The sequence below is a fragment of the Perca flavescens genome, chromosome 8 (assembly GCF_004354835.1).
Source record: "Perca flavescens isolate YP-PL-M2 chromosome 8, PFLA_1.0, whole genome shotgun sequence".
NCBI classification, from domain to species: Eukaryota; Metazoa; Chordata; class Actinopteri; order Perciformes; family Percidae; genus Perca; species Perca flavescens.
In genome coordinates this window covers 16,277,643-16,291,662 of record NC_041338.1, presented here as the reverse complement: position 1 = coordinate 16,291,662, position 14,020 = coordinate 16,277,643, and the positions used below count along the sequence as shown (strand labels likewise).

General features: G+C 41.8%; 3 protein-coding genes across 4 annotated transcripts; 2 read left to right on the top strand and 1 right to left on the bottom strand.

Moving 5' to 3' along the window:
- Positions 1–168: 168 nt before the first annotated feature.
- LOC114560312 (titin) lies at positions 169–8,271 on the top strand. Its single transcript, XM_028585609.1, has 4 exons — positions 169–288; positions 779–893; positions 1,351–7,617; positions 7,833–8,271. Exons 1-4 carry the CDS (start codon positions 268–270, stop codon positions 7,865–7,867), a joined length of 6,438 nt encoding a protein of 2,145 aa, XP_028441410.1. The 5' UTR covers positions 169–267; the 3' UTR covers positions 7,868–8,271.
- Positions 8,272–8,951: 680 nt separating this feature from the next.
- cib1 (calcium and integrin binding 1 (calmyrin)) lies at positions 8,952–10,849 on the top strand. Its single transcript, XM_028584849.1, has 7 exons — positions 8,952–9,195; positions 9,614–9,648; positions 9,762–9,861; positions 9,966–10,119; positions 10,207–10,325; positions 10,432–10,520; positions 10,615–10,849. Exons 1-7 carry the CDS (start codon positions 9,145–9,147, stop codon positions 10,634–10,636), a joined length of 570 nt encoding a protein of 189 aa, XP_028440650.1. The 5' UTR covers positions 8,952–9,144; the 3' UTR covers positions 10,637–10,849.
- On the bottom strand, positions 10,837–14,015 carry rccd1 (RCC1 domain containing 1). 2 transcript variants are annotated; one of them, XM_028584848.1, is made up of 8 exons: positions 13,598–14,015; positions 13,264–13,446; positions 12,999–13,164; positions 12,770–12,891; positions 12,549–12,653; positions 11,473–11,643; positions 11,358–11,387; positions 10,837–11,171 (listed from the first exon to the last, which is right to left on the bottom strand). In XM_028584848.1, the coding sequence occupies exons 1-8, from the start codon at positions 13,806–13,808 to the stop codon at positions 11,020–11,022; spliced, it is 1,140 nt and encodes a 379-aa protein (XP_028440649.1). In that variant the 5' UTR covers positions 13,809–14,015; the 3' UTR covers positions 10,837–11,019. The 2 variants fall into 2 exon arrangements, with proteins under 2 accessions (XP_028440649.1, XP_028440648.1); XM_028584847.1 differs by having other exon boundaries at positions 13,264–13,470; positions 13,598–14,014.
- Between the last annotated feature and the right edge of the window lie 5 nt (positions 14,016–14,020).

Here is a 14,020-nt window from a genome sequence, read left to right as displayed (position 1 = left end):
GTATGCATGCAATTTTTCACTGTAAGGCAACTTTCCAGTTTTTCCTAGCTGATCCATGGAGGCTCAACTAACTTTGAAAGAATGAGCAGCTGACCAATCAGACATCATGGTTATTTTAGTCTCTGCAGACTTTTGGCGATAAAGAAGGCAGTGATTGGCAGAGTTGTGAATGTCTGCCACAGAGTTTGGGGGCTCATCGCAGTTGATACATCTTTACCAACCGGTAAACTGAAATAGCTGAATTATTTTCATCAAGTGAGAGAAACGATGGAATGCAGCAACAATGAAGTAAGTAGAGCTGTGTTTGAAAATGTAATACTATTGTAAACAATGATGTCTTAAGTTATTGAAATATAAAGAAAGATTAGGGGGCATCTAAGAACTATTTGATTTGATTTCTTACTGAAGTGAAATGGTTTCAACTTTATGAGAGTTTTACTAGTTAATAATAGAGTTGTATCTGTTTGGTAGAACAGATGGCAGTCTGGTCTGCCATGCCTCTAGTTATTTTTAACACCATCAACAGTTTCTGTTACCAACACTTCACTCTTACTAAGATAGACTATATTATTTATTGTCCACAAAGGGAAGTTCATTTTGGGCCAGCTCAGAATTAACAAACAATAGAGTAAAATAAAAGTAAAAATAGAAACCAGTATAAAAACATGACTCTAAAAGACATAACAGTCTTATAAAAAAGGAAACATGTTGCCCTGGTTGTTTTAGCTAGTCTTTAATTTCATCTTCTCTGACAGTTTTGCACTGTTCTCTTTTGTAGGCGGGAAAGAAAGCAGAAGATAAAGCTCACACTCTAAATATAAATATGACAGCAGATACTAATGCAGCGCTAACACCAAAGGATTCCAAGTCACACCTCACAGTCATTGTCCAAGGTATGTCATGTATTCATCTGATCACTGTGTTGTCTAGATATTAATACTTTTACTTTTATATTTTTAAATTATTTGAATGGTTTTAAATCATGTTTAAATGAATAACAATTACAGTTAGATGCAATAAACATACCTATCTTGTATACAACTCATCATTAAAGTGTATCTAAGTTCCAATTACTTTTTACTTTTTTGAGGCTTTAAACCTCTCCTGATGGTGTTATTATTGTGAGATACAGCTGGAAGTGCTGAAAAACGTTATTCATATTTAAACATGGGTTCACTCAACAGATTGTGTATTAATAACTCAAATGCATTTAAAAAGTAACATAGATTAAGTTGTCATATTACATGACATATGGCTTTTTTATAATTAGTCTGACTTTGCACAGTGATCCCAGATGATCACAGATCACAGATGATGTTCTAAATATTTGATGCCCCCCCTTCACATTAGGTCAGCCTACCACTTCTGCAGAGAACAGAGAACCCAACCTTGAGGACCAATCTGGCACTGTCACAGATAAGGAAAATGCTATTAAGCCAAAACTCCAGATAACTTTTGGCACATTTACTGTCAAGAACGGTGAAGATCTGAAAGTAGAGATCCCAGTGGTTGGGCACCCAGCACCAAAGATTGAATGGAAAAGAGATGGTCATGCAGTCAAAGAGACATCAAGGCTAGAGATCTCAACTACATCATCATTAACAGTTCTTCATATCAGACATGCTGCCAAGGAGCACTCTGGTCAATACTCTATCACAGCAAGCAACAGTGCTGGAAAATATACAGGAGAAATCACTGTGGTTGTTCTTGAAAAGCCAGACCCACCCACAGGGCCGATGAGGATTGATGAGATTAGTTCTGACTACGTTACCATTTCCTGGGAGCCGCCAGAATACACGGGAGGCTGCCAGCTAGACAACTACGTAGTGGAGAAACGGGAAACTCTAAGTACAGATTGGCAGACTGTGTCAGCAACGACAGTAAGAACCACTATTAAAGTCACCAAACTGAAGACGGGAAGCGAATACCAATTCAGAGTATTTGCAGAAAATAGGTATGGAAAGAGTACTGCAATCACCTCTCCTATTGTAATTGCACAATATCCTTTTAGTGTGCCCACTGCTCCTGGCACCCCATTTGTGTCCACAGTGACAAAGTACAGCATGGTGGTTGAATGGGAGCCTCCAGCCAAAGATGGAGGCAGCCCCATTATTGGCTATCATCTCGAACGCAAAGAGAAGAACAGCATTTTATGGACCAAGCTGAACAAACTTGTTATACCTGATGCTCGCTTCAAAACAAGTGGACTGGAGGAAGGCATTGAGTATGAATTCAGAGTCTTTGCTGAGAACATTGCTGGACTCAGCCCATCTAGCAGGATATCTGAATGCTATGTGGCAAGAGATCCCTGTGGTCCACCTGGTAAACCTGAAGCTGTTGTAATTACTCGAGAGAACATCACACTTCAGTGGGAAAAACCCAGGTATGATGGAGGAAGCACCATTACAGGATATATTGTTGAAAAGAGGGAGCTCCCAGATGGCAGATGGATGAAGGCAAACTTCACCAATGTTATTGAGAATCAGTTCACAATCACAGGTCTGACAGGAGGCCAAAATTATGAGTTTAGAGTAACTGCTAAGAATGGTGCTGGAGTTTGGAGCACACCTTCAGAAAGTGTAACCATCATCGCTCAGGACGTTATTGAAGGACCCACAGCTTTCATTGATCCTAAGTACAAGAGTACTACTGTTGTTCAGGCTGGTGAGACATTTGTTATTGATGCTGATTACTTTGGGAAGCCCCTCCCGTCAGTAACATGGCTGAAGGATGGAAAAGAAATTGAAAAAGCTACACAGAGAATGGAGGTCAAAAACACCCTCACTCACACAACTCTGACCGTCAGGGACTGTGCACGAGTAGATGGGGGACACTTTGTCTTGAGCCTCAGTAATATTGGTGGAACTACATCTATCCCAGTTCATGTGAAGGTCCTGGACAGACCTGGTCCTCCAAGTGGACCTCTGAAGGTGAAAGTTGTCAGTGCAGAGAAATGTAATCTTCACTGGAACCCACCTTTAAATGATGGTGGTGCCAGTGTATCCCACTACATCATTGAAAAAAGGGAGACTAGCCGTGTTACATGGACAGGGGTTGACCCTCAGGTTGAAGCTGTCAGTTACAAAGTGACAAAACTGGTGCCTGGTAAAGAGTATATATTTAGAATTGCTGCTGTAAATAAATTTGGGGTGGGTGAATTTCTGGAATCAGACCCCTTCATTGCACAAAACCCTTTTACAACACCTAGTGCACCTTCTACCCCTACAGCCAGCGCTGTGACTGGTGACTGTATAGTGCTATCATGGGAAAGGCCAGAGACTGATGGAGGCTCAGAGATTGATGGCTACATCCTGGAGAAATGTGACAAAGAGGGCATCAGGTGGACTAAATGCAACAAGAGAAGACTAAATGACTTGCGTTTCAGATGCACAGGGCTCACTGAGGGACATTGCTATCAGTTTAGAGTATTAGCAGAGAATGCTGCTGGTGTGGGTCCACCCAGTGAACCAAGTGAGTATATAAAAGTATGTGAAGCAACTTACCCACCTGGTCCACCAACCAACCCTAAAGTGACAGACTATTGCAGTAGTACTGTGTCTCTGATCTGGTCAAAGCCCATCTATGACGGTGGAGCAGACATCAGTGGATTTGTAATTGAGATGAAGGAAGCAGCAGAAGATGAGTGGATCACATGTACACCAAGCACAGGTGTAGAGGGTACAACCTACACTGTGAAGAGACTGAGAGAAAATGCAGAGTACAATTTCCGTATACGTGCGATGAATGCCGCTGGAGTTGGAGATCATGTGGATCTACCTGGGTCTGTGGTAGCTGCTGAAAAACTGGAGGCCCCTGAGATTGAGTTGGACACTACTTTGAGGAAGATTGTCAGTGTTCGAACCTGTTCCACATTACGTCTCCGTGTCACCATCAGAGGAAGGCCAGACCCTGAGGTTAAATGGTCAAAGGAAGGTGGCACTGTCAGTGAGCGTGCTCTAATTGAGTCCACAAGCTCCTACACAGAGTTAGTGATTGAGAATGTCAACAGAAATGACACAGGAAAGTATGTGTTGATGGCCGAGAACTGCAATGGCTCTAAATCAGCATTCATCAGTGTCAGAGTTTTGGACTCTCCCAGTGCGCCTACCAACTTAAAGGTAAATGATGCAAAAAGGAACTCTGTGTCCATCTCCTGGGAGGCACCTCTCATTGACGGAGGAGCAAAGATTTTGCATTACATCATAGAAAAGCGAGAGGAGGCCAGGAAGGCATTCACAAGTGTCTGCAGCAACTGTGTGAGAAACTCATACAAGATTGACAATCTCCAGGAAGGGAGCTTCTATTATTTCCGTGTTCTGGCTGTGAACGAGTTTGGCACTGGACTACCAGTAGAGACCACTGAGGCTGTTAAAGTGTCTGAGGCTCCTCTGCCTCCTGGCAAAATCACACTCAGTGATGTTACTTGCAATAGTGCAAGACTCTCTTGGGAGAAGCCTGACAATGATGGAGGAAGCAAAATCACACGTTATATCATAGAAATGCAGGCTAACGGAGATGACACGTGGATAATGTGTTCAGAGAGTAAAGCACTGGAAGTAACTATTAACGGGCTGGCAAAGGGAAAGGAGTATTTCTTTAGAGTGAGTGCTGTGAATGAAAAGGGGAAAAGTGAGCCAAAGTTCCTTTTGGCACCCGTTACAGTAAAGGATACTAGTGTTGAGCCCATTATTAACTTGCTTTCCGATGCATTCAGTGTGAAGGCAGGACATGATTTAAAGATTGACGTTCCATTCAAGGGTGTACCACCACCAACAGTAGCATGGAAGAAAGATGGCAACTTGCTGAAAGAAATAAGCAGGGTAAATGTGCACACATCGGACGCATCATCTCAGATCATTATCAAAGATGCAAGCAGAATAGATGTTGGCGTTTATGAGGTGACCCTGACCAACTTGACTGGAACCGCATCTGCTGAAATATTTGTTAATGTTTTTGAAAGACCTGGACCACCAAGTGACCTCAGTGTGGCTGAAGTGAGTGCTGACTTTATCTGTTTGTTGTGGCAGCCCCCACATTATACTGGCGGATGTCAAATCAGTAATTATGTGGTTGAGAAGAGAGATACAGGCAGCACAATATGGCAGAATGTGTCAGCGACAGTTGCCAGAACATCTATCAAGATTTCCCGTCTGACACAGGGCGCTGAATATCAGTTTCGTATTGCTGCAGAGAATCGCTACGGCAAAAGCCACTTTGTTGAGTCTGAACCTGTTGTTGCACAGTATCCCTTTAAGCCCCCTGGTCCACCGACCAATCTCTGTGTTGTTAGTGCCTCAAAGTCTGTCATGGTGGTTGCATGGATCAAGCCAGACAGTGACGGTGGCAGCCCTATTATTGGTTATCATATTGAATGCAAAGATCAAAGCAGTATTTTGTGGACAAAGTTAAACAGAAACCCGGTGACTGACATCCAATTCAAGGTAACAAGTGTTGAAGAAGGTCTGATGTATGAGTTCCGGGTCTGTGCTGAGAACATGGCTGGTGTTGGACCATGCAGTAAGGCATCTGAGCCTGTAGCAGCAAGAGACCAGTGTGATCCCCCATACAACCTCACAGTCACCAATATAACTAACAGCTCAGTTTCCCTCTCCTGGGACAAACCAGAATATGATGGTGGGGCTAAAATAACAGGGTACATTGTTGAGCGTATAGAGCTGCCAAATAGTTGCTGGCTTAAGTGCAACTTCACCAACTTACTGGACACCTTCTTGGAAGTGACAGGCCTAACAGAGGGTGAACAGTATGAATTTCGCGTGATTGCAAAGAATGCAGCTGAGCTCTTGAGTGTGCCCTCTGAAACCACCGGACCAGTTACAGTAAAGCATGATGTGGAGCCACCCAAAATTATCTTGGAGGACAAATTTAGACAGGTGGTGGTTGTCAAAGCAGGAGACCTCCTAAAAATAGATGCTGACATCTCTGGCCGTCCCAACCCTACAGTGTTTTGGTCAAAGAATGGTAGAAATATCGGCACAAAGGGACGGGTTGAGATAACTGCAACAAAGATGCATACCTCTCTACTTATCAGAGAATGTGTTAGGAAAGACTCTGGACAGTATATTCTGACCCTACAGAGTGCAGGTGGTTCCACATCTAAGGCTATTACCTGCAAGGTCCTGGACAGGCCTGGCCCACCTGCTGGACCTCTAGCAGTGTCTGGACTCTCAGCAGAGAAATGCACCCTGTCATGGGGACCCCCTAATGAGACTGGCGGTGCTGAGATTATGCGCTACATTGTTGAAAAGTGTGAAACCAGCCGTGTAGCCTGGACCCTGGTGTACGATGACATGATGGCAACTACCTGCAAAATAACCAAGCTACTCAAAGGGAATGAATACCTGTTTAGGGTGAGAGCAGTGAACAAATACGGGGAAGGTGAGACTTTGGAAAGTGAGCCCATCAAGGCCATGGATCCCTTTACTATCCCATCTGCTCCGACTGATGTTGAGGTCACCAGTGCAACCAGCGAGGCTATGACTATCTGCTGGAAGAGACCTGCCTCTGATGGCGGTAGCCGCATCAGCGGTTACATCATTGAGAAGAGAGAGAAGCAGGGTGTCCGTTGGGTTCGTTTTAACAAGAAGCCTGTCTATGACCTACGAGTCAAAGCCTCTGGGCTGCACGAGGGATGTGAGTATGAATTCAGAGTCTTTGCTGAGAATGCTGCTGGGCTAAGTGAACCCAGTCTCCCGTGCCCACTCACACTGGCCGAGGATCCAAAGTTTCTCCCTTGCCCTCCTGCAAAACCAATCATAATCGATTCATCCAGGTCCTCCATCACTCTGTCATGGAACAAGCCGCTGTTTGATGGTGGAGCACCAGTAACAGGGTACAATGTTGAATTCAGAAAATCAGCAGAAGAAGACTGGACTGTTGGTGTTCATAACACAGATAAAACAGAGTTTACAGTAACTGGACTCACATCAGGGACGGAATATGTTTTTATGGTCAGATCCATAAACAAGATTGGCATCAGCGAGCCCAGTCCTGAAACAGATCCTGAAGTGGCTATGGAGCGAGAGGAGGAGCCCAGGTTTGATGTTAGCACAGATATTAGGAAGACCCTGCTTGTTAAAGATGGCAACTCCTTCACTTTGACTGTGCCTTTCACAGGCAAGCCTGTTCCTAGCGTAACTTGGGACAAAGCAGATGTAGATCTGAGAGTCAGAGGAATGATCAACACCAGCAGCTCTGTCACCTCTATCACAGTGGAAGGAGCAACACGCGATGACTCTGGCAAATACATAGTCAAACTGCAAAACGTTGCTGGATCTGCTTCATTGACGCTGAATGTGAGGGTTTTGGATTCACCTGGTCAGCCAACTCACATAGCAGTTAAAGATGTGACCAAGAACTCTGCCACTGTTACCTGGGACATCCCTGAGAATGAGGGAGGAGCCCCTGTAAAGAACTACCTTGTAGATATAAGGGACATCAGCAGGAAAGGTTGGACAAAACTCACGGACAAATGCCACCGACTGTCCTACAAGGTGTCTGACCTGGAGGAGGGAGGAATCTACTTCTTCCGAGTCACCGGTGAAAACGAGTACGGGATCGGTGTTCCAGCTGAGACCAAGGAGGGAACGAAAATGACAGGTACAATCTGTAAAGACTAAACAAATGCAGTAAGATGAGAGTTGTTATATTTAGTATATAAAGCTGTAGGCTTATTATTGTGATGGGATTAGAGCCTAATATGTAAATGATTTTAGAGAGCAGTTAGATATATTAAGCAGTTATAAGGTTCTTTCACTTTTCGTACATTATTCTATTTCCTGCATGAAGAGTAATTCTTTTGATTTTTTTTCCAGATACAACCGATTGGGAGACAACTCCAGAAGCTTAGCTTGTCTCTTTACCAGGGTCGAAGTAGCCATCTCCTGATCATCTGTCAAGATCCTTGTCTCTATTTCTCACATTCAACCAATGTTGTTCAGAAAAAAACAGTTAGCAAATGCTCTATGAATTAATGCATTACAAGAAGTTGCAGTTTTGTAGATATATTACATACAGAATCTTTTAAAAATGTTTGTATCAGGTTTGTTTACTAACAAGCCATATTAATTATAGATTTAGCATAGATATAGAACATGTTATGTTATGTTCTATAGCTATGGATTTTAGCCTATTTATAGAAAATAATACATAAATTTCCTGATTTTGCTTTTTGTGGTTAAAACAAAAGAATATATATATGTATATGCTGTGTTTTGCAATTCTATAATAAAATAAGGATATTTGGAGCAATTATTAGAGTCTTAATTTGGACTTGTCATGGGAAGATAAAGGGTATCCTAACACAGCATCAAGACTTCACAAAATAATAGGAAAATATAAAAGCAGAAAAGCAGATATAGAAAGATTTACTGTTGTAGGCTACAGTAAAATTTGAGGAAGATGACGGCAACTTCACTTATTCCCATTTGTATAGCTGATAGGCCTACAAGCCCAGTGACATCATTACTGTGTGTTTAGCAATATCCTAAGTGTTACACACTACCTGGATATCCAGCAAAAGAACCCTCCTGGAATAGAGTTAGAGTACCTCCGATACTATATATATATATATATATATATATATATATATATATATATATATAAATATATATATATATATATAAAACTGCCCATTATAAGTTTTACTTTTAGTAATTTTTTAAGAAAATCTTTTATGGAACCTTTTTATATTGTTGCTATACTATGGTAGTTATAGGAAGGGGTGGTGGCACTTTTGGTCATTCCCCCTGAATATCTCTCCTTGTTTTCTGTCACCTCTCTGTTAAATAAAGGGCCCGAAATACTTTTTAAAAGTCAAAAATCAGTGGCACTAAAACTGGAAACAAAAAACAAAAATAAGGAGTCGTCGTAAGGACTTGGCGTACACATACAGGTTAGTCCTTGATGTCCATAGATGCTTGATGTTACCTGTCCTGCTGTCGCCCTTTTGTCACGATATGAGATGTTTGCAAGTGCGTCACTATGGAAACCGTTTCGTAGCTAATACAGGAAAGAGAAGGAACCGGAAGTAAGCCATGTAAAACAAAACCAACCACTTGTTGTCCAATAGTTCGGTGTGTAACTCTTACAACTACAGAAGTACATTTTCGAGTCGAAATTTTCAAAATGGGAACTACGGCAAGTCAACTTGGCAAGGACTTGCTCTCAGAATATCAAGTAAGTGCCCAAAGCAAAGTCTCCAAAAGCAAATATTTCGTAATGGTTTTAATGTTAACTGGGTGGCGTCAGTAACCAAGCAAAACGTAAGGTAGCTATCGCAGCCAAAGGTTTTAAGGCACAAGAAAACTATTAAAGCCTTGTCATCAGTACAGTATAATTAACTTTCGGTCTGTAACGTTAGTTGTAGCATTTCCTACAACGCAGGTTAACTAAACACACCGCGAATGGCAGCTATATTAAACTGTAAACACGTCATCGCGCTAATATATAGCTATAGTGAAAGCTAACGGAATTGCTAATATCACTTGTCAGACCATAGCTAGATGTATTAACGTTATAGGAAGTCAGAAAAAAAGTAACTGTTTCATGTTAATCGTTGACTTGTCATTCTCACAATGCTCACTTTTACTTTTAGGAGCTGACATTCTTGACAAAACAAGAAATTCTTCTGTAAGTGATCAGATGTATGTCACATTACAAATGTGTTACCGGTAAAAGCATTGCAATAAAACTATCACTGCTGTCGTGAATTAACGTTAAGCTTTTTTTTTTTACATGTTTAGTGCTCACAAGAGATTCACTGAACTGCTCACAAAGGATGAGAAAGAACTTCAAAATACCAGAGTACCCACGGAGAGGATTCTCACTCTGCCAGAGCTCAAGGTAAAAAGGCGTGTTATGTGGGCTGCTTAGGACTCGTTCTCATAGCATGACTAGCATCGTCTGGTGCAAAACTGTACTGACCCTTGTACTTGTTACTGTCACAGTCCAACCCTTTCAGGAAAAGAATATGCCATGTATTCTCAACATCTGAACAGAAAGATGGAAGCCTCACATTTGAGGACTTTCTGGATCTCTTGAGTGCCTTCAGCGACTCTGCTACTCTGGAAATCAAATCCCACTATGCTTTCCGTATATTTGGTAAATAAGTTGTTAAAAAAAAGTGAGCTGGTTATTGATCATAAAGGGAAGGCTATCAATGTGTAATAAGCATATTGGCATTTTCAGACTTTGACGATGATGGAACTCTTGATCGTGGTGATCTGGAGAAACTGGTAAACTGCCTGACCGGTGAGACAGATGAGACAAGACTAACCCGCGACGAAATGAGACAGCTCATCGACAATGTGAGTTCACGGAGGCTTCTCCCTTTGGAGATTTACACTAGATGTTTAAAACAGCTTGGTACACACGTGTCAGTGTAACAGTAGTTTTCCTGTGTATGTTTTTCAGATTCTTGAAGAGTCAGACATTGACAAGGATGGAACCGTGAACCTCTCAGAGTTTCAGCATGTCATTTCAAGGTCCCCAGATTTTGTCAGGTGACTAAAAATCTAATTATCACGGATATGCACTTTACTCATCACAGTTTTGTTCACTCCTAACTGCTTCCTCTATTCTTTGATTTGTCCACAGTTCTTTCAAGATTGTGCTGTGAAGACCTCTACCAGGCTGTTCAAATGCATCACCCTTTAACTCTCTCTCTCTTTTATGTTAATTTTCAATTAAAATAATTTTAGATATTTGCCTTAAATTATATTAACCTGTGGATTTTACTGCCTTAACTATTTTATGCATTGTTTGTGAAATATAAAACCTGTGATTTTTTAAAATTTCTATTAAGAAAATTAAAAAATATTTCCAAAAACTGCTCATTTATAAAGTTTCTTTTTGTTACACAGACAAATTACAGTAACTTGTATATTACAAAATACATTCAATTCAAAGTCTTGTATTTGTTGTGATAATTTACACTTCCTGGTAAGTTGTCCAAAGTTCAGTATTGCCATTTATCAAGGGGATTCCATAGTATTTTTAAGACTAAGCTACTTCCTCCTTGACGGCAGCAGCAAAAGTGTTCCATGCCCCGCACACTACATCAACCACACGCATCTGCTGCTCCCTGAAGAACTCCACGCGCTGTGGCTCATCTGAACTGATAAAAGTCTGGTGTCCAAGTTGGCCATAGTCACCTGAAATTCAGGTAATAGAAGAAATGATGGACAGGGTAAGTTCAACATCACATACAACATATAAGGTGTGCTCCTAGCACACTGATTCATTAAATTGGTACTAGGAACATGCTACAGAAATGTAACACATTTGCAACAGATGCAAAATCTGTTTAGGTCTCAGTTTATCTCCAAATTTAAACTTACCCCAGCCCCAAGTGTAGAGGTCACCTGTGGCTGAAATGACAAAATATGATAAGAGGATAGATTTGCCAAGAAAATGTGCATCAATATATACCTATTGTCAAGTGCTGTTCCTTACTTGTTACTGCAGCTGTGTGGCGGCAGCCACAGCTGACTGTCCTGATTTCACATGATGGAGTGATATCCAGCAGAGCTGGGAATGCTTGGATCGATATGAATACCTCTTCGTGTTTCTCTTCCTCCTTTGGCTCTTCAGTGGGATATGTGCTGGCATCTTGGCATGGTGCGCCTGTTCAATACAGTTAATGTTGCAGTACTTGCTACTTACAGTTAAGGGGGTGGTTCATTGATGTCCAATATAAAAGCATTTCCCACGCTTCAAGTGCTATATATTTAAAGGTCCAATGTGTAGGAATTTCTCCCATCTAGCGCTGAGATCATATATATATATATATATATATATATATATATATATATCAATTAACTCTCTCGCACCACGCAGTTCAAAGTACGTATTACAACTATGGTAGCCTTCACGCTTCCAAAAGCCGGTCTCTTGCTCTTTTCAATATCCTTTTTCTTTTTCTGGGCGAAGAAGAAGACTCCTGTACTGTTCCTGAAATTTGGATTTTGAATATGTTTGGTCCCCCATGACTTCATACGAATGCAAACGTAAAATTTCAAGCCAAAATGAATACTTGGAATGGATGGTGGTGGTAAATATTCATGAAAAAGGACAAATTTGTGAACGGGCATCACAGATTTTGATAATGAACAACTAAACACGTTACACACTGGACCTTTAAATTGTTTGTGAATTTGCATTTCAAGATATTAACTGTAGCTCACCAAGTAAAATGTAGCTCGATGGCCTTTAGTTTATGGTGCTTAAAGTGCCTAAATACATTTGAAAAAATACATTAACAGGGAATCCCCAGACCTAATGGTGAACATTTTTTCCCCTGTTCAGAGTTAATCGTTTGGCATCCTTTATAGATGCCGTGGAAATGCTCATATTGAAGCGTGGAGTATTGTAACGATCATACATGCCACACCAAAAAACAATGCAGTTGATTGCAGTGTGTTGGGGTGAGGTGCACCTAAGCTAACAGAAAAGTATTTGCATAGATAGATAGCACTGTGGGTAAAAAGAAATAGGAGTATGATTGTGTTTGTAGATTCAATTTCCCATACCTGCTTGTTGGCTACTTTGCTGCTGCAGTGTTTTCCTCAGACCTTGTGATGGAAGTCCGAGCTGGCCACTTTTATTCCAGCCCCACACATAAAGGTCTCCCCCATCTGAAGAAAAGGGTTATTTCAGGTCACTTCATTTACACCTGACTGAGGGCATAACTATTTGTATCCACTGCCAACCTATTTTTTTATTCACTGCCAACATCTTGTAGGACACTTACCACTAATACAGACAGAGTGCCAGCCTCCTGAAGCTATACAGCTCATGGGCATCCCCCAGAGTGCCTCCACTGCCCTGGGCTCCTCCTCAGAGGAGAGGCCTCCGTGTCCCAGCTGACCATGGCTGACACACACACACACACACACACATACACGAAAAGGTCAAGATATGCATGAGGATGTTAATGCTCAGATTACCAATGAAGACAGATGTGTGAGTAGTAGGTCTACCTGCCCAGTCCCCAGGTGTACACAGCTCCGGACGCAGTGAGAAGGATGACATGCTCGGCACTCAGTGCCAGACTCTTGGCTCTCAGGTGTGGTGATAAGGAGCGGTAGAGGGGCGGTTTCGTGGCTATGTAACCCCCATGGACTAATGGGAGATTGACAGGGGGTCCTGGAAAGCAGCAACAAGTGTAGGCCTACTGTTTAGCCAATTATTATATACTTACATTATACTTGTGTAGCTGTCAAAGCAGATAAAGATATACATTACCAGAGCTCTCTGGGTGTGGTTTTATTTCCATGCTCCATGATGGAGTCTTCTCTTGCTTCTGCAGATCCCAGGACTCAAGTCTGTCTGAGAAAGCGAGAGTCATGTACGATTCAGTGATGATGGCATCTTTACAGCCACGGCTCTCTTTCATAGGCCTGCCACAGGACTCATTGGAGACGAAACCTGCAAGGCACGCACAGCTGTCACCTAATAACAGACAGAGAGCGAGGTGAATACATGAGTAATATTCATATAGTGTGATATTATAGACGCCTTCTATTTATGTTACAATAAGAGTGTCCAACCAGATGTGTTTTATCTCAGTTAGACTTACCATCCAAATGCAATGATGCTCTTCTACTCCAACTTGCTCTAATTTGATAATCAGTCGTCAAGCGGCAGTCACTTCTGTCTACCTGACTAGCAAGCTCTGTCGGACTACTCACTTTGACTTCATTTACAGCGTCGCTACACACTCCTTTAATTAATTTCTCGTGGACATATATTTGTCCAAATGCGTTAAAGCCAAACCCGAACCACCGCATCGGAAACGCCTTTACCTCTGTTTGGTTTAACGTGAAAATGCTGTTGTGTTTGAACCATAAACTGTTTGAACCAGTGTTGCCATATCTTTTCCAAGGAAAGTAGCTAGCGTAGCATTAGCTCCAACGCTGGTGTATGTAGCACCAGGATGTACTGCGCATGCGCTGCAGTATAGTTGCAACTTGACAGTGAAGATGGGTGAACTCAGCAGAGA